This window comes from Passer montanus, unplaced genomic scaffold (genome assembly GCF_014805655.1).
Source record: "Passer montanus isolate IOZ18808 unplaced genomic scaffold, ASM1480565v1 scaffold65, whole genome shotgun sequence".
Lineage (NCBI taxonomy): Eukaryota > Metazoa > Chordata > Aves > Passeriformes > Passeridae > Passer > Passer montanus.
Window position 1 is genome coordinate 4,086,058 of NW_024371593.1, and position 20,776 is coordinate 4,106,833.

Genomic DNA, 20,776 nt, shown 5'->3' on the forward strand with positions numbered 1-20,776 from the left:
TCATGTCATTTACTATAAGCTGTTCTCGAAAGATTCTGGTTCAAAGAAAGGAGAAACTCTTTATATGGTTGTTAAGATTCATTGGGTTGAATGTGGAAATGGGGATCAGAGTAATTTATTTTCAGAGCACACCTGTAGTGCAATAAAATAATTCGCATAGAGTGCACTATACAGTGTTCAAGGTTCAAGGATTTGTAAATATGTTTTTCTGTAATGCTGGATTTGCTCCACAGGCAGGCCATGGCTTCTTGCTCTTTCCATTACTGCTGTTTACTCAGAGTGGTCAGGTGGTCATGGAAGAGAAGAAGAGCAGAGCAAATGACCTGCTTCTATTGCCAGCTTGCTGGGTTGTGGCTCAGCCAAAGCTCCTTCAGACTCCAGTGAGAGCTTTTACTAAGAGAGGTCTTCAGGGTTTGGTCTTAAAATACCACCTGATATAATGAATGTTGGTGAAAAAATTTTTTAAAAAATGCATTAATCCCTTCTAACAGGACTCTCTCTAGAAGGAATTTTGCTGAACACCAGTGCACAACTATATCTAACAGTACTGGCTGAGTAAAGTGTGATTTACATAGTGTTATAGCTCCAGAGACAGCACCTCTTCAGGGGAACAGAATGGGATTGTGTGCATAGACACCTGCCATGCAGACATTGACATGTATGTGTGCGTGTCTATAAAAATACATGTGATTATATACTCAAATGATATTTCATCCATGCTTTCATTTATAATGTACCATGTCACAGTAGAGGGAAGGATCTCAATATTTTTTTATGTTATTTTTCAAAATATCAGCTCAGCTAGAATCCCTTTTAATACAGTTTCCAGGGGAAATAAGGCTTTTGTGGTAATTCTGTGTTTTGGCTTTTACATATGGCCTGTAACAATCTTTGAGTTTCATCACCAATTTTAATTAAATTTGATATGGGGGTGGAAGTCCCAGAGATAGGAAGTTTTTGCAAGATTAATGAAAACTGGCTGCCAAGTACAGAAGGAAAATCCATTAATACTCGATCTGAAAGAAAGAGTGACGCTTGAGCTCACTGCTTTGAGACAATGAGATATTATGAATGCCCCAACCGTGGGAAAAACTTCAATCAGTACTAGCATCTTACTAGACACTAGAGAATCCAACCACAAGATACACATTCATAGGAAACCAGGCTTCATTAGTTCCACAGTTCACTTTGATACATAGAATATAATTAAAAGAAAACTGAACATCTTATGTGTCCTTCCCCTTGAGGTTTCACACCCCTTTAACCAGGTTTGTCTGTACACTGGGGAGATTTGAGCATGTGGCTCTGGACTAATGAGGAACATGCTGCTTCCAATATCCTGACTCAAAATCTTTTCAAGTATGGGATGAGGCACTGCTATAAGCATAAATCTTCCATGAATTTTTTAGCAAAGAAAGGCATATACGGGATGACATGAAGAAAATCCCAGTTCAGTTTTCAACAGAAAATATTGTTGGGCATAATGCTGTATGCTTCCAAGCAAAGGTGTGGAAGTTGTTAGTAGGACTTTGTAATCCTCCTGAACAAAGTGCTAGAATGATTTCCAAAGAAGGAACACCCTTGCATTAAGATAAAGGAGGTGACCTGAAAATTTTCAAGACACCAGAAAACCTGTTCCTTGAGTAATACGCAGAACTTTGGCAAAGTTTAGGTTAAAGCTAAATCCAGTCCTCCTTCTGTGATTAATGTCATATTGTAAATTCTCCCTCTTAGGCACAATTGTTCCTACAGGTGATATTAGAAATTAATTAAGTTATTGAGGTTGTGATAATTTATTTAGCTTCCAAAACTGGAATGATTGATTAAATTGTAAAGCAAGTTCCATGGACATTATTTGAAAATAATATTAATTTTGTTCAGGGATATGATGAAGAGCAACTGTCTGTTGACTGCGACAGGGAGAGGACATTTTAAAGGAAAATAACTAAAATCCAGATCTCAGGAAGAGGCTGACAGAGTTCTTTTCAGATCTCTAATGCAACACACATGATTTTGTTTGATTATCCATGGCTTCAGTTGCTGAATAAAAATGTCATAGGATCTTTTGGTTTGGAAATTCTCACGATTAGTTATGAAGAAGAAAAAATTAACTGAATTTTCAGGACAAAATTACACAAAAATGATTTCGGTTCATATGCATGTTTTCCTAGACATACTTGTAAGCCTTTTCCACCAGTTATGAAATCTATGTAGAATTCCAGAAACTACAGAAGTTGTGGAATACAAAACCACATAACGCAGTGCTTTTAATTCTGAGATAGCTTCTGAAAATGTGAATTCAGATCAATGGATTTAAGTTATGAAGTGCGTATGAAGTGCATATTACAATTTTTAAAAAAGAAGTAAATTCAACAGACTAAGTTTCTAACTGTGTTTTCCTAATCCTCAGTTTTTATTGTTTTCCTAGAATAGCTGGTATTTTACCTCACCTCTATTTGATACTGTAATATAAGGTCTTTTTCATTAATATTTCATTCATTCGTACCTAATTTTCTTTAATGATTTAAACCAAATTTAAAGAAATAACTTGATAAATCATCAACCTTTACAGCCTCAGAAGTGTATGTATTGACTGTCAAACATACATTATTGCAGAAAAGTTCTTACACATCAAGTATATAATTTACATGCATTGTAGGCTGAACGTGTTTATAGTCATGAGATTGAATTCAAATTCTTTCTCACACCTTCTCACTCACAGTACTAAGTCGCTTGGCCTTTGCGCAGGGCTGAAAGAAGTCTTCTAACTTGTATAAATGTACTGACTGATGTGATAATCATCTTTCATTTGGCCAGAATGGGACAAGAAGTATCTCTCTCAACTGTTAATGTTTTATAACCTGATATATCTACTACTAGAAATTAAATCCTCCTTGCTAGTGGTCACTGAATCACAGATTGGCTAGAATTAAAAGTGGAAAGTGACTGACAAATCATCCATTTGTCAGTTTGATTTTGCCATTCTGTGTAGCAACCAAAAAAAAAAAAAGCCCTAAACTACTTTATATTGTAAAACACCATTCTCTGTGATAAACTTCCTTAAACTTCCTAAGGCTTTGGCTTTTTAAGCAATTGTCAGTAACCTCTCTCCCTTTCCCTCTCTAAATACTTAGGGGGTAGGGGGTGCAGGGAAGAGGGGGAAAGAAGTAGATACTTGTAAGTTTTAAGTTACATGGTTTATTTTAAATGACAGATTAAAATACCAACCCAGGTAATATTCCTGGGTTGGACTGCTCCTTTAAAACCAAGTCTGTAAGTGTTTCTATTGACTCCTTGTCTTTTACCAAAAAGGTTGCTGACGTGAGCTTGTAGGGGGTAGAGATGTGCTCTCAGTGGATGTTTTTTCACTGGCCTCAGTGGATAAACAGCCAAGACCGGTGACTTTACCCTTCACAAGTCTATTTTGTATTTCATAACCTTTTTAATTCTAGGGTGAAGTCTAGTTGCATGCACATGCCATCCTGATGTCTAATGTTTTGTTTTTACAGACTTTGCGGCTTTCAATATTTTTGAACAGGGGTTTGGTTTTCTTTTTTTTCCCCTCTGTATATAAAGAATTACAATCCAAAGCCCTTGTAATATTTAACAAATTACTTTCCCAATGTCCTCACAAATATATTTGGTTATTATGTATATTTTTAAGCTTTACAACTTCATACCACTGAAAGATAATGTAAAATATTAAGAATACCCATCACTGGGGAATTTAGTATATTTTCATTGGAATAATTAAACATGGGATAAATTTAACATTTTTCTAGAATGTCATACATGTAGGTTTTTTTGTCTTTAAAAAGTACAGGACAATTTTACTCATGCTAATGCTAGGATACATAGAAAGGAAAGTTTGCTTAAAAGAGGGAATGCTGTCTTGGGGTGGTGTCACTACAAAATATTGATTCTGTACAGACAGCCACAAGAATGGCTGTCTCATTTACAAGATCTTTGACCATCTGATTTTTTTGGTGGGTTGAAATGTATGATCTGTGATATTTGTTACCAAGAAGTGTTATAGACACTGCTGACACAGATCTGATAAGAAACTGGGTCAGCTGGCAAGATATTCTCTGTAAGGCTACCTCCCTGTAACATTATGTGTATCCTTCTGTGTGAAGGATTTTCTGAGCATGGCTTGTAGTCTACCATATAGTTTCATTTGCAGTTATTGTAAAGTTCTTCCTCCCTCCTGAAAGATTAAAAAAAAAAAAAGGAAGAACTTGTTTAAATCACATTTCTCTTTAAAGCAGAAAAAAAAAGTAAAACTATTTAGTATTTAATTTCTCAAAGCTTGGCAGTTTTCATGTATTGCTCTGTCAGGAGCCTTGTCTTTTCATTCGGCTTCTTTTCTGATTACAGATTATTCATTTATGGATGGGCAGCTGTAGAAACTTGCTTCTTGCGTATGCAAATTAATCATGGTAATGTTTATCATAAGGAGATTTTGTGGCAGTGGAAAAGGGGTTGTGTCAACATGTTCTTGATTTCAGTTGTATCTTCTTCTACAAATGGAATTGGCCTCCTTGCTTCACCTTCAGTGGATTTTTTTTTTTTGCCATTTACCTCCTGGACTAGACACCGCTCACTAAGCAAGCTGTTTGATTCACTTACAGATCATGATTTTGGAAGGAGCTGGCAGGATGAGTATCAATTCCAGCAGCAATCTACTCCACCAGCAGCCTTCCTGGACAGACGGATATTCCACATGCAATGGTAGGAGGAATTAAACTGCTTTGAGCCATATTCTTTTTTGGGAGGCCGGGGAAAGGGGCTGCTACACCTTTAAGCATGTACAAATATTATTTTTCAGTAGTACTAATTTACGGAGTTTCACTTCTGGTAAGAAAAATATTCATTTGTTACTTCATTTGTAAAAAGCTGAACTTACAATAGGGACCAGTTTATTGTTCATTTCCTTACTAGCTCTCTTTCTTAAAATTTAATGGTGTTGAAAGTGCCAGAAGTTCTCTCTTCTCAGTCTTTCTCTCGTACCTTTACCCCTCGTGCTTCCTCTGAACTAACATTACTGTTTAATGCTAATCACCCCTCTGGCTTTACAGGGGACTAGTATTTTTGGTCCTTTGTTGTATTTGCTTTTTTGGTACAGATTACTAGATAGCTTTCTAATTAGACTGGAATTAGAGCACTAGGTACCTTGTGGCTTGTGATTTTTTTCCCTTTTTTTCTCCTTACTGTTTTCTGATTGTATATCTGGGTATATAAAAATGTATTCATATATATTCTCTCAGTATAAAAATATATGTAAATGTATATCTCTATAGATGCTTGACATAATTTTAGAATTCTTTTCATTATTCAGTGGACAGGTAAAACTTAAAATCTAAGTGGATAATCATATGCTGCTCTTGTCCTTCTGATCCAAAAAATACTACAACAAACTTACAATTAAAGTTCCTACTTAATGAAATGGTTATTCTTTTTATATGTAATTTCTAAATACACGGGAATATATCAACATGTGCTTAATAAATGTGCCTGTTTTTCTATAACAGTGTCATACAGAAAAAAAGTCATGTCTGAGTTTCACTCTTCCACAGGATTTCATGGAGGGAAATGGTGGGGGTCTATATCAAATTTCCAGGGTGAAACTCCTCAGGATTCACTTACGTTTTAGAGGGACAGGAAGCTCAAAACTCAGACCAGTCTGCACAGTAATTCACCACTGCACTTACTTTTACCTAAGCTACTTTCTCCTCTCACAAAAGTATCTTTCCTAACATTAGGATTCCAGTGGCCTTTGAAATCACTTTACTCTTCTGAAGTGATAAGAATACAAATCAACCTCTTTTTCAGGGGATATTTGACAGCTCCAGCAAACCTTTATTCTCTGACATACCACACTTTAAATAATTTCCACACTCATTCCCCACATCCTTCAATAGGAGGATGAGGAACAGTCCTGCAAACTCCCTAAGTTACTTACACAAGCCTTGTTGGCTAATATTGATAAAGAAAGCTAAATAACTGTGGGGATTGTTTTTGTGTTACCTGGAAAGTGTGTCCTGTACCTCATCTGAAGAGACCTGAGGTTTAGTGCACCTGAGTTAAGGTGATTTCCTAAAATGTGCCAATTCTGGTGCTTGTGGTCCTCTGGAAATATCCACTGTTGTGAGTATTTCTCACTGTGTGGTTAATTTTTTTCTAGAGGTGTCTGGGAACAGATTGGTGCCATATCCTGGAGCGGGGTCCCTGCAGAGCTAGGCCATGGCAGTCTCTCCTCCCTCTGTAATCTCTAATTCCCTCATCCTTAAATCCTTCTTGCACTTGTGAACATTTTATCTCACCGTCACCTCTGTCTGGCATAGTCCATTTTCCTCCTTTCCCAGGGAATAAATTGCACTGAACTCTGTGAGGACAGACCAAAGCAATCCTGCCTTTGCTCTTATCTTACATAATGATCCTAGCCATGTACAATTTCTTCCATTTGCACATGCAAAGTACTGTCGTGCAATGACATACAATGAGAGCAGTTTGAGATTGCCAAGAAAAGACTCAGACATTCTAACAAGAAAATTAGGCAGCTTCCATAGCTAAAAATGAGTTTTATAACTACATTCAGAAACCACTTTACATGACTACAGCAATAATCTGCACCATCAGAATGCCATCTCTGTCATGAAACCATGGCCCACACTGATAGACTTTTACTGTGGAGCAGTATGAAAGTGCTTTTAATCTTCCTTTTCCTAACCCTACCAAGTTCTTATTCAAAGAAAGTTTTCACGTCACCTTATGAGAGTTTTGCAAGGCTTTTCCATCATTTTCTGATGCAATAAAGTAATTTTCCCACACATCCCTTTTCAACAGTATTTCTGTAAAGTATCTTCCCTCAGAGAATTGTGGTGTATTTAGCCAACATTAATAAGTTGATTCCTGCAAATCAATCAGCCAAGACGTGTAATGAAACAATGCCCAATTTTTAGTTGGAAAACTGAGGCCAAAACCCCCACAATATCTTCTCCAGCAATTGCTACTCAGCCAATGTTAAGGAGTGAGAAAAGCGTCTTGATCTGTAGACTTCCAAGACATGCAATTTGGCTATAGATCTTATTGTTGATGACTATTATGCTATCAGAGACAGTAAATATTTTTTTTCTTTTCCAGTATCCAGTAGCTTCTATGGAACCCAGTGGCACGAAATACACCCGCAGTACTGGACTAAGTTTCAAGTCTGGGAGTGGCTGCAGCACCTCCTTGATACCAACCAACTGGATGCCAACTGCATACCTTTCCAGGAGTTTGATATCAATGGGGAACATCTGTGTAGTATGAGCCTGCAGGAATTCACTCAGGCAGCTGGGACAGCAGGACAACTGCTTTACAGCAACCTCCAACACCTAAAATGGAATGGTAAATAGATATTAGAGAGAGACACACACACATTAGTCTGAATTCTGAGATCTTCTTAAGTCATTTACGTTCCCCAGAAGCCTGCCTGGCAGATTATACTTGCTCTGTTTGCTATTCTGATTATAGCTCATTTATGGTATTGCTAAATTTCTTGGATATGACTTAAGGCAGAAATCTAAAGGATGAAGAAGAGAGGGAATGTTTTCCGCTCCAAAATCAGCCCTCTGGCTCAGGTGTAGAAGTTGCTGCTTGAAGCTAATACATTTGATTTCTCTGTGCTCATTCTCATACTTCCTATCTGCCAATTTGCTTTCTTGCAGGTCAGTGTGGAAGTGACATGTACCAATCTCATAATGTCATTGTGAAGACAGAGCAAACAGGTGAGTAGCATCGGGGTAAATTGTCCTTTGAAAAGAGGGGACCCCTCTTCCAAGGGAGAGAAATCAAAGTGGCATTAAATAAAATGGAAAGTGTATCATGCAGAATTAAAGAAGTAATACAAATGTCAGTCAGTGCTTCCTTCTGAAGTTTCAGGTAATACCACATGCATGTGGCCACTTTTCCTGGGAGACCTGTGCAGTATCAGCAGTCTACACTGATGTTCAGAGTTGGAATAGTTTGAGGTGCTCCATGGAGGCAGCTTTGTAGAGGACTTCATTTTACACTTCATTCAGCAGATTTGAAAACAACTGTTTTAAAAATATGTTCCATTAAAAAAAAAAAAGGAAGAGAGAAAAGGAGAAAAATATTTTGTTGTGAAGTGCTGTTAGTTTTTGAAACGCAAGGAGATTTCCAAAAACCAGCTTGGAGACAAAACAAAATGTAACATTTTAAATGTTACATTTTCCTCACAGGTTTCAACGAAACTGAAATTTACGCAGTAGTTTGGTTTGATGAAATCTGCATTTTTGCCGTTGCAGTTCTTTTTCTGAGTGTGTTTATAGCTAGATCCCTTTCTTCCCAGGGCTTTGTTTAACTGCGAAAAGAACTTCAGCTTGATTCAACCGTCCTCTTCAGGCACAATTATTTTCCTTGCTCCTTTGCCAGATCATGCCTGTCCATATCCACACACTCTTTATCCCACTAGTCCCAGCCTTTGTATGTAGGTGTGCCCATGAGCCACGTTTTGATATCTGCTGGCAGAACAAATACTGATCTGTTGCATGTGGTGTCTCCAACAAATACTGTCAGCCTGTTTATCCACTTAACCTGTTGGAGCCCAGCCTCTCCAGCCAGGAATATTGCCCACGTTCTGCTTGCAGCAGGCAGGGATTGTAATCTGCAATCCACTCCTGGTATAGGAGCTGTGCATGAGGCAGCCTTGCTGCTTTCCATGGAGGTAACTCCAGTAATCCTTTAAGTCCTGATTTATGAGATCTTGGTATAATGTTATTTCCTCCTCCCACTAGAGATGAGGGCAAAGCAAAGCACCTCAGCTGCACATCTTGGAAAGGACTAACTGGCGGGTGGTTCTCCTTGATGTGATGAATCAGAAATGGCTTGGTGGGCCTCTGGTGGTGCCAGCCATGGCCAGTGGGAGTGGGTTAAGTTTCTGCATATGGGGGAGTAGGAATGGTGGATTAGAGCTGCTAGGAAAGTTACTCCTTGTGAGGCAGCAGGGACAGGGCTGGTGGTTTTGAGGGGAAGCTCGGCTCACTCCGGTAAACCATCACAGCTGCAAAGACATGGGTACTGCAAAAGGCCAAAATGAACAAAGGTGAACACTTTCCCCATGTTCTGGCTGGGTAAGGCCCCGTTTTCAGAGGCAGCATTAGGCAGATCAGGTGTCCAAGCAAGCAAAGGGTGTGTGCTACTGTAGGAACGCAAGCTCTGGGTGCCCAAACATGCAGCTATTAGTTAGCATGCCTGCTAAATTCCTATGTCATAAGTGGTAACTTGGCCAAACATGATTATTTAGCTGTAACTCATTTTGGGGTTTTTGATTTCATTTATATGAACATGAAAAAAATTAGGTTTAACCTAGATTTGAACTTTATATCTCATCCCTTCTGACCTGGTTTCAAAAGAAGAAGAGATTTTTAAGGCTTCTGACCTTAAAAATGCACTGTGAAGGAAGTAATTTCCAAACCAGTGTACAGGTCATAAAGACAGTACTTTTGGTTCTGCGTATATTGATCCACATGACCAGAAGGTCACTAAAAATTATTCTTCTTTAATCATGAAGGTGTTTTTTAGGTTAAGGCTGGGGACTTAGTGTGCCTGGAGTAAAATGGCCCTTCAATCTAGGATTATGCTTTGATGTTTCTCACTATGTGCTTAAACAAGAAGCTGTGTTTCAGAGAGGACTTTCGAGTTCTACCATTATAGAAATAAATACTCATCATAAGCATCCTTCTTTTCTACTAGATGTTTGAAAACACTTTCATCTGTGTGGCTCCAACTCACTGTCATAATCATCAAGAACTGAGAATTCAGGACTGGATTGGGTAGAATTAGAGTTGATCTGGCATAGGAAACCTCCTCCAAGGCCAGGCATAAATGATATACTAGTCAGGAAAAGGAAGAGCATATTACATTCTTTCTAAAGTCAGTGCTTTGTGTAAATACATTTGCCTGAATATGCAAAACTCCATGCATAATTTGAGTGAAAGGAAATAATTTTGTACATAGCCCCTTCACAACTCTTGACAGTTGTTTTTTTTTTTTTTTTCCCCCCACGTTTAAAATTCTTTCAGTGGTCAATATTTACCTCTGTGCTCTGTGCTTTTAGTGATCCAATTTTCTTTTTGGTCCTTTACCTTCAGATCCGTCATTAATGGTGTCCTGGAAAGAAGATAATTATCTTTATGACAGTGGCTATGGTAGCACAGTAGGTAACTAACATCGCAATACTTCATGCATTCTGAGATGGGTTTATTGTTGTCTGAGGCTATTAGTTTAAACGTCTTCTTTTTAATTCCCAGAGTTATTGGACAGTAAAACATTCTGTCGTGCTCAGATTTCCATGATGACACCTAGTCACCAATCTCCTGGTAAGAAACTTGTAATTATATTTTTAATTGTTTGTCGCTTGTCCCAGAGCTACCGACATGTAATAGTCTCTGTGGTCTTCTGTTGTAGGATTGCATCTGAGCCTCCAGTAATTTTAAACCAAGCAATGATGATTCTGACAGATTTATTAGCTGTCATTATTACAATAGCTATCTTTAAAGAAATGCTTCTGTCTTCTCTCTGTCAAGAGGAAGATGATCAAATAATCTGTAATCTCCACATATCTTTTAAAGTGACTGAGTCAAAGGGGTAAACACTAGTGTCAGAGAGACAAGACATTCCAGCTACACCACGCTTTTCTGTGGTGTAGCACACGGGGCAAACAAGTGCCCCATTCCTCCCCAAAGCGGCCGTGCTCCCGGTGAGCCCGTGATTCATGCTGAGCAGGCTGCTGGCTTTGGGGCGGGCTCGGCTTGGCCTGGGGCAGCTGTAGGGCAGACACCAAGCCCTGTGCCCAAACACGCCGGCACAAGGGCTTCCTCCTGCGGCCTCTCAGAGCTGACAGCGGGGTGCTCGCTGAACCCCCCTGCCTTCCGTGAGGGAGGGCTCAGATCTGCCTGCTGAAGGGCAGGAGACACAGCAAACCCGTTCACTGAAGCGCCTGGGGGTCTGATCACCCCCTGTGGGCCCTGTCCGGGCTCCAGGATGGAGGCGGGAGAGTGAGGCCGTGGGGGAACAGTAAAGCAGAGGTGGCAAGAAAGCGGGGAGGGAAAGGCGGGTTCTTCTTAGGAGGCCGTTCAGCAGAGATCTGAGGGAGAAGGTACTGGAAGTCCTGGGAGAAGAAAGGAGAGCACATTGCTGTAGTCCAGCCTTGCACTGGACTGTGCTTCTGTATGTGGCCATGGCCCAGGCCCTGTGCCTGCCGTCCCCTGCTCCTCCAGCCTCCTGAGCTGGATTGGCCAAGTGACATACCGTTTAAACTAATGCACTCAGTTGTGAATTAACAAAAAAAAAAAAAATCAAAAAACAAAACAACACAAGAAAAAAAAACAAAACCAAAAACTCCCCCAAAAAACCGAGAGAGGGAGAAAACTTGACCAGAAGAAGAAAACCACCAAACGTTAAAAAATCCCAACCAAACACCCTGTTTGCTTTCTCCACCACCTCCACCCACTCTCACAAGATGGCTACCAGGATTTCAGGGCTCTCTGGCAGGGCTGGGGACCTGTCCAGATCCCGGCACGGTGTGTTTATCTGCTGACTGCTTAAGCCTAGAGCTAGGGCGGCACGCCAAGGGCACAGCCTCCTGTAAAAACTAAATTTGTATATCCCGTAAAAAAATGGCTCATTCCTGAATCATATGCAAATAATGTGTAACCTTTTGTCAAAAGTTTTGCAAGACGGCTTTGTTGAAACTGCATCATAACTCTTTTCATCTGTCAGGCCCCAGCCTCCTAACATGGCATGTTTGAAACCAGTCTCCACGTAGGAGCTGTGGCAGAGCAGGAGGCTATTTACACAGCTGAAATCCAGAATAAATCACTGGCTAGGCAGAAGGCAGCTGAACTTCCAAGAATAAATTTCCAGCTAAGTGGAGCATAACAAACATTTGCAAGCGAATTGTGGGATTTTAAAATGAGAAGGATTTATATGAGGGCAAATAAAGAACTGGGTCCTGCAGTCGTTACCTGGAGTTCCCACAGGCTTTTAATAACATATGGGGAATCATAATCTGAGGAAAGGCAGTGAAATAAGCCTCATTTTACTTCCCCCACACCACACCCCCCTCCAAGCTGAGTGAGGTTCAGGCTAGTTCCTGCTCTTTGAGAGTAGGAAGGCAAAATGACTCAGAGCACGTTTGCTGCTTGGGGGTCAGGGACAGTAATTTATCAGACTTAGAATAGCAGAAGTTAGGCCTATCCCCACGGTCTTGTTCAGTTTATGTTTCCAGTTATGTATGAATAAAGCAAGTGTGTGAATAACTTTGCATCTACCTTTTCACATGCAGTTATTGCAGTAGCTTGTGCAAATCTGACAAGTTTCTATGCAAATAAATATTTCCTGTGAGTCATTTTCCCATGCAAATGCCTGGTTTCCATGAAAAGTATGATAATTGTGCATTCATAGAAGCTGGGAAAACATGCGTGGGACCTTAAGCTTTGCTTTATGGGATGCAGGGACAAGGTATGCTGAAAAGCAAACACAGAAGGGGCTCCCTCTCAGGTCTATCCCACAGATTTTGTGAGACTTAGAGCAATCAGATGAAAGCTATTCATTAAGTACAAGAGCAGAGCCAGGCTGCGGTGGTTTGGGGGCGGGAGGGTTGAACGTGCAGACTGTGAGGTAGGTTACAGTCATGAACAGGCAGAACTTCTTTTTTTTTCATTTCTGAAGAAATGCTTGTGCCAGAAATCCTATTTCTCCTCTGGCTGGCTGCAGGTGATAAAGTACCATTGATGAGAAATGGCTTGTTCCTATGGCTCTGAGCCACAGAAAAATGTATGTTTGTCCTGCTGCCAAAAACTCCTACCAGCGTAGCCCCTTTCCCCCACCCTGCCCCCTTAAACAACAGCGCTTTGCCAGTTCATTATGTTTTAGTCAGGTAGGTGTTCTGTGCATTGGTACCAGCACATACATTTCCCATTAGATCATCTCTTCAGAAACAAATAAGCCCCCAAAGATACGTGCTTCAGCAAAGACTAAGATAATGGGACAATTCAGGATTCCTTTTACAGATGTGATCATCCTATTTTTCTCTCTCTCACACACAATATGAGGTGAGGTATTTGTTAATCAAATTTAGCTTTCAAAAGCCAAATGTTTACCTCTGCATTCATTCTTTATTCATCAGTGGTCTCTTTGAGAAGTGTGCTGATTAACATACAGTACAGAAAACAAAACTCTCCCTCCTCACTTAGATTACCTTCCGAAAAGTGATTATCTTTAGAAGAGATATTTGTTCTTTTTTGTGGTTTTATTTCTTTCAACCTGCTAGTCAATGGAAAGCCTTTAATCAAATTTACAAATAGGCTTCATTTTCCTTCTCTGCAGACTCTTCAGATGCAAAAAAATCGCAAGATCATACCCCAAAGTCCCACACCAAGAAGCACAGTAAGTCAACATCCATGCTTATAAGGGTTGGTTAGTTGATTGAAGGAAAAAAAAACAAATGAAAATCAGATCCTATTTGGGAGGGAAGAGGAAGCATTTTGAATGCAAAACTCATTAAATCATTATTGCGAGTGAATTTTGAAAGGATCTGAGTACCTAGTACTGCTTGCTTACATCATTTTTGGACTCAATATTGTTAAACTTTTCAAATTGTTTTTATCAGTGAGGGCCTATGGGGAAGCAACCACAAACCAGCTTCCTCTGCCCTGTGTTGAGCTGGGCTGGTGGAGTGGAGTAAAGGAATGATGAGGAAGACCCAGGATTTAATCAGGAGAGCCTGTGTGTGGGCACAGTCATGCTCGTGCCTGTGCCTTCCAGGTGCAGCACACACCACAGACCCTGCTCAGCATCTCCTTGCAGAACTTCTCACACACGACATCACAAGCAAGCACCTGTGCTTCAGTCTTGCCACCTTCTTATCCCTTGATACGACAGTCTCTCCACTCCCCTCACCTACATTTTCTGCAAGTTTTTATCCAACCTGACTCTGAAGACAGGATACCATAATTGTGATTTCTGTACATAGTACCATTAAATGTACTTTACTGAGATTTTTTTAATGCTGAAAATATCCTATGTATGTCTTTTTAATCCTATTTATTCCCCTGTTTATAATAGGAAAGCTTAATATTGGTCTTTCACTGAATTTTGTGGTATTTGTGTTCATGCTGTTTCAATATGACCTCCAGATTATGTCTCTTCCTGACTCTTCTTACTCTTGTTCTGTTGCTTTGCCCCAACAGAGCTCCTGAACTTTATATCTGTACACACAGATATCTGGGTGGTGGGGTTTTGTTTGTGTGTGTGTATATAAAAAGGTTGTTCATGAAAGGATTAGACAGGACTGGTCTGAAGAAAGACCTGTGAAGAACTGAGGTCTGTCAGCCTGTTCAGCTTGGAGAAGACAAGGCTGAAGGCTGACACATCCCAGTCTCCAGCTTCCTCAGGGACGGCTGAGGAAGGGAGGGAGAGGTGCTGATCTCCTCTGTCTAGTGACCAGTAATAGGACATGAGGAAATGGAGTGGAGGTGTTCAAGGGAAAGTTTAGACTGCACAGCAGAGAAGGTTCTTTACCCAGAGGCACTGGAACAGACTCCCCAGGAAGGCAGTCACAGCACCGAGCCTGACAGAGTTCAAGGAGCACCTGGATAATGCCCTTAGTCATATGGCTTAGTTCTAGGATGTCCTGTGAGGAGCAGGGAGTAAGACTTGATGATTTGATGATTTTTATAGATCCTTTCCAACTTGAGATGTTCCGTGATTCTAACATCTCATCAGTCACAGCCTGGGCATATAAAACAGGTGACATTGGCAGTCTGGGTTAATCCTCTTCATTTCCAGTTCCTTCAGTACTCCTCCATATCATGACCATAAGTTACTGATGTCCAGATAGGCTAGGTCCTCCACATTTTAATGGGTCCAGAAAACAATTATAATAATAAAGAAAAATATTGTATTCTTTGATTGAAATCTAATTCTACTTATACTGCACTGCATACCATTTTCAAGTTACCTTCACATCTTTGACTAGCTTGTTTCCTTCTTAATTTGGTCTAATTGCATGCTTTTGAAGTCAGACCAAAGGACTGCTGTCTTTCTGGCTCACTGTGTTTGTTATTCTTCATTTGTAAACTACTTAATCTGACTTGATGGCTTTTTTTTTTTTCTTGACCTGGACTTTTTGGTGCTATCTTTATATTAATTGTGAGACGTATTTGTGATTAAACTGAGAGGTCTACCTGTTGAACTTGGAGATCTGTTTTTGTCTTTTCTACACCATGGTCAAACTTTTTGGTTCCCTTTCTACATGCAGTTTTGGCTGGCCAGTTTTGTCACTGTCCTTCTATCCACTCTACACCTTCTTACTTACTCATTCATGCAGAATGGCAGTTCACCTCCTATGCCTTCTGTCTGTCTTCTCAATGCATAGGGTTTCGGTGCCTGCTTCATGGTAATCTCGGCTGTTTCATGTGCCACACAATAATATCAGGTTACATGCTGTGCTGTAGACAGGGATCAGGAAAAATGGGCAAATGAGATGAGGGGAAGGCTTAAACATGTTCTCTTTAGGGCAGAAACAGTGCCAAAGGCAGAAGGAAGCAGTAGGTGGTTTGGACTCTGCTTCCCCTGGTTGCTGGGGCTCCTGCCTGCCTGCCTGAGGCCAACGCTTACTGCAGCTGAAAACTGCCAGTGTTTTTCACCTGTGTATCTCTGACGTGGGGGTCCTGTGTTCCAGAAATTATGGCCTAAGTGTTCACCCTCTGTAGATGACATAAAAATTGCAAGCATAGCAAGAGAGCTCTTGAGACACTCCTTCCTGCACTCTTTGCTTTTTCAGACCCTCGAGGAACTCATCTTTGGGAATTTATTCGAGATATTCTTCTCAATCCTGAGAAAAACCCAGGATTAATTAAGTGGGAAGACCGATCAGAAGGTGTCTTCAGATTTTTAAAATCTGAAGCTGTTGCTCAGCTGTGGGGAAAGAAGAAAAACAACAGCAGCATGACTTACGAGAAACTCAGTCGGGCTATGAGGTGAGCTGGATATTGCTGAGGAAGACTGTGGCACACATGCAGACCTACTGGATGGAGAATTTGTCTGACTAATTTTAAAATGATTTCTCAACAGCAGAAGTTGCTTTCTTTGACAGTTTCTCACACCAGTTTTGAGACTGTAGCATTATGTTATTTTCCTCTCCTGTTTCTGTAGAATATATGATATATATAACACAAACAATTGTTTATATATATATAAATTCTGTTTGGCTCTGCCCAAACAACCAATGTAGGAAGGAAATATGGTTGCAGAAACCTGAGAATGTTTAAATGGCCCATTGATGGATGGAGACCTTGTTATTTCCAGTAACATTCAGAACCCCACATCCATTGTCTTAAAATCGGTGTTAGGATTTTCTTTGTTCTTTGATTTAACATTTTGAGAATTTTTACATAATTTCTGAAACTTTAAAATGTATTTTTAAAAGGGTGCTGAGGTTCTTTCCTGGTCTGATTTTTAGATCCTGGCTTATCTGGAAAAAAACCTCTGTGAAATCTCATAAGAGTGTGTGATAAATCCAGCAGTAGGCTTTGATCTGAAATGAGGTGAAATTCAAACTCAGAAGCTAATTAATATAAACGAAAAAGAAAACATCTGTTTTTCCTTCTCTGTCATTCAATTATCATGATCTTAGATATTATATATATATATATATATCTTAATAGAAAATCAAGGCTTTTTAAACTAGCTTAGGGATTGTCTAGTTGGCAGTGGCCTTTTAGGACCATAGGTGAATTTACTCTTGTATCTTTTTCTGTTTTTATTTTAACAGATACTATTACAAAAGAGAAATCCTTGAGCGTGTGGATGGTCGGAGATTAGTATATAAATTTGGAAAGAATGCCCGTGGTTGGAGAGAAAATGAAAATTAAATATATCAAGAAATAACATTTAAAACACATGGATGTAAATACTCAAAGACTATTTTCTTATATTTATGTATCAAACTGGGGTGAGAAAACAATTCTGCTTCTGTCGGGAAGAAAGAACATTATCATTATTGGTGTTAAAATTATTTTATTTGAAGTATGTCCTGTATGGGGAAAAAATGTACACAGTTTTCTGTGATATAAGTTAACATTATAGAATTATGATTATTTTTCCCTTCTTGTGAAGTTTTCCTCTTTTTTTTTTAAATCATACAGGCATAATGTGATTTATGAGTCATGTAAAGAAAGGGAAGGAGCTAAATATTAGGGCATTTAGAGAGTATGATAATCCACTTTGGAAGGCAACAATAAGTGGAAGAAACAGTAAAGCATCTCTGAGCCAAGTAGCCTTCTTCCACAGTCAGATGGTTTATAGCTTTCCTTGGCCAAAACCACTTGTTCCTTCCCTCCTCTGATTTCTGAGTGTTTTAATACTTTGCTGGTTTTCAGCTGCTTTTCTTGAATTAGACAGTGGGTTCCTCTTCAGCTGGCTTATCCCAGCCACAAGAACAGTGGCTCTGCAAGGTGGCTGTCAGCATTTACTTGGAGAACCCATACTACCTCCACCACTGAGACCTTCTTTTGTGGGCAGACATTTAGGACCAGACCTTATCTGATACTCAGTGTCCTCCCTAACCTCCACAGAGCATTCAGCTTACCTCAGGAAAAAAGTTATTTTTTGTTAACTAATATCTTTGGGGTGAACTGCTGGAAGAGCATTGATCTTGGGGACCAAAAGCTGTTGAAAGAAGATTGTTTTCTGACTGGGCAAACATTAAAAGACACTGGTTTCCCAGTAGGAATGTTAATAATCCTCTCACCCTCTTGCACTTCTAATTAAAGCTTTGAAATCTCTGCTATATGGAGCAGTGAGGAGGTGGGCAAGCAGAACATTTATAAATCCCTTGGCACGACGAAGCAGTCTCCCCAGTTACTTCAAGCTGTGGTCCTCCTGGAAGGTCAAGTCTCACTTGGACAGTTACTTTCAAAAAAACCTTTGAGAAATGCAAAGCTAAACTGTGTGTAAAATGTTAGTTCCCTTTGCTTTCCTCAAGTCTAACTCTATACTGTGCTTATATTTGTCATTTGTGCTTGGGATTCTTAGTTGGAGGAAAAGCCCCATTAACATAAAGACACTGAGATTTTAGGGACATTCAGATCTGGGTCAGTATTTTGGGTTCATCTCTAGCAGGACTGTGCAGACACTGAGCGTTCATCAGCAGCTTTTCCTTTCTCCAACTCACAAATGCTTTCTGCCAGCACTGAGCATATGCAGAACATAGGGAAATAAAATCTAGAGGAGGCAGCATTTCACCAGGTCACTGAGTACGTGAGATGTGGGAGTCGAGAAACAGGATTGTCTTGGTGATGTTAACAGAGGTGAAACCAAGATCAATTTCAAATGACTTTTTCAGGGATTGGAATTTGGAAAACAATAACAAGGACTGAGAAGTCCAGAATTAAAAAAAGGAAAGGAAAAAAAAAAAGAAAATCAAGAATATTAAATCCATCCAATATCTATTTCCTGAGGCATCCCCTGGGTTTGAATCCATATTAGCTTGAAATATGGCAAGACACAGCTGGAGGTTGGAGGATATTCCATTTTTGTTTGTCTTAAAAGGAAATAGAGATGAAACCAAGAGACAGCAGAAGTACCAATATGAAGGGTATAAAATGTGCTTAGCAACAATTTGTAGGCAAACATGAGAGCCTAACTTGTTATCTACACATGAAGGGCATGTTAAACAATAGCACCACCTCCTACACTGTGTATGCGAGAGCTGTCACCATCAATTACCCATACATGACAATTTTTACTTTTCATAACCTGGGTGGAGAGAGCTTCATCTTATTTACAAATCAAATAATAAGCCTGTGTACTTCAAAGCATTTTTTCTCTCAGTCTATCTCTCTTTGGTTTAGCTTTTTTTTTTGACTGTCTGTGCTAGCCTTGCTTGCTTTTGCAAATTCAATAATTTCGTTTTTTAGCTTAATTTGCTACATTTCACTTCCTTTACCATCATTTTGTAGTTCATATAACAAGGATCAGGCCACCAGATGAGAAGAGCACTTTCACTTTGCTCCTAAGACCATTTCTTCCCCTTACCTGATGGTTGTTTGTAGCCCTTTGCTCTATGCTCTTCACACCACTTCCACACCCTGGGTGAAAATCTGAGATCAGTGGTACCATCACAGATCTGCAATGCAGTTGTACCTTATCTTAGGTTAACATTTATCTTATAGCAATGAATTGTAATACTTCATGAATTTGCTTTCTACCTGATCTCTCACAAAATTTCTTGGGAGATAAAATGAACCTGCGATATATGCGTGTCACCACTTGGTTGCTGAGCAGCAGCTCAACCTGCTTTTAAAAGGCTTTGAAAGATGAACCTGTGCTTAGAAGCATTCTGTATAAATTGAGAGAGTGGTTTACGTTGGGGTGCAGTATAAATGGTCTTCCACTGTCAAATCTTTCAGCACGTGGAAATCATGCAAGTTTCTGTTTCCACCTTGCAGAACTTCGCAGTGTTGTAGGTACTTGTCGTTCTGCATTACAATAGCACAAAGTTGGAATAGAAGCCAGCCAACATTTACTCTGTTTTATAAACCTTTGCCTAAGACAAACACAAAGGACTGTTTAAAATTACAGTTCTTGCCAAGGACAGATGCAACCAACCAAAGAGTCTTTTTACCAGACCTAAGCAAACGGAGAAAATGAAGAGATGAATTTTTATGTAAATTGCTATTTAAACAAAAAGCATTTCTGATTGCTCTTTTATTTTGTGTTTCAGAGGCTGAGCAATCATATTTTTAGATGTATCCTTTAAGTTAGCAGCTGCTGAACTGGTAGCACCATGTGTATAGATTTTTGTTGTACCATAATTTTTCGTATGTATAAAGCTCTAGATAGGAAAGTATATTGTATTTATACAGTCAGATGCAAATCACAACGTCAAAGGGTTGGCATGAGCACTCTCAATATTTTCTGCACAAAATTAGAGCAACTTGCACTAAAAACATCCTGAGAAACTGTATGTAGGCTGTTGAACTACATAGACATTAAAATGTTTAGTTACATTTTCATGTTTCTTTCTGCAGCACATTGCATAATTCCTGCTTGCTTCTCACAGCATCGTCTTCAATGTCTACGTGTGGAAACAAATCCAAGTTAGATATTTCACTATTGCCATTGTAAATCTCAGCTTGGAGACAATGTATTCACAAAATGGTTCTAAAGACTGTTTCTATTTTTGTGAATATGATACAAATTCAAATAAAACACTCATGAAAGAATATATTTGATTAATGTTTATCTTCCCTTTTTTAATGTTTATCTTCCTTTTTTTATGTCTTGTGATTGGAAGTGACTAATGTCAATTCCTTCAGTACTGAAGAATATTTTCATATTCATGAAAGGACTGCTGTAACTACAACAAAATCCAATAGCTTAAATTTACTAATATGTTGAATACCCGATCTATTGTGAAGATACTCAGTTTCCAAACCTGTTTTATGTCTCACAGGCCTCACTGAAATAATGGATTATGTCAACACAGCTAGATTGCCTTTCTTGTTTGGCTGCTGAACTTAACAAAGGCCTGACTTCAGCACTGATTTAACTTCAAGGTATTTTGAAGTGTGTGCAAGGGCTAGGCTGATTAAGGATGCCATCACTCAAACCGAGCGTTTCCTTTACTGAGTCAAAGCAGCTAAAACGAAGAAGTCCTGTCCTTCATGTTATTTTTCCATCTTAGTGGTGGCTATGAAAAGGGGAC

The 20,776-nt window shown here is 39.5% G+C and overlaps 1 protein-coding gene across 2 annotated transcripts in view; it reads left to right on the top strand.

Moving 5' to 3' along the window:
- Positions 1–20,285, top strand: part of EHF (ETS homologous factor) — a 34,057-nt gene extending 13,772 nt beyond the window's left edge. Inside the window, exons 2-10 of one of the 2 annotated variants that reach the window (XR_005629718.1) lie at positions 4,632–4,731; positions 7,144–7,389; positions 7,710–7,769; positions 10,155–10,223; positions 10,314–10,382; positions 13,393–13,452; positions 15,851–16,046; positions 16,841–17,020; positions 20,100–20,285. Coding sequence is in view for 1 of the 2 variants with exons in the window: in XM_039728448.1 (XP_039584382.1) it covers positions 4,635–4,731; positions 7,144–7,389; positions 7,710–7,769; positions 10,155–10,223; positions 10,314–10,382; positions 13,393–13,452; positions 15,851–16,046; positions 16,841–16,940 (897 nt within the window). In the remaining variant the exon portion in view is untranslated. Of the gene's footprint in view, positions 1–4,631; positions 4,732–7,143; positions 7,390–7,709; positions 7,770–10,154; positions 10,224–10,313; positions 10,383–13,392; positions 13,453–15,850; positions 16,047–16,840; positions 18,490–20,099 lie in introns of those variants that run through there. The other variant, XM_039728448.1, reaches the window with a different exon arrangement.
- Positions 20,286–20,776: the final 491 nt, after the last annotated feature.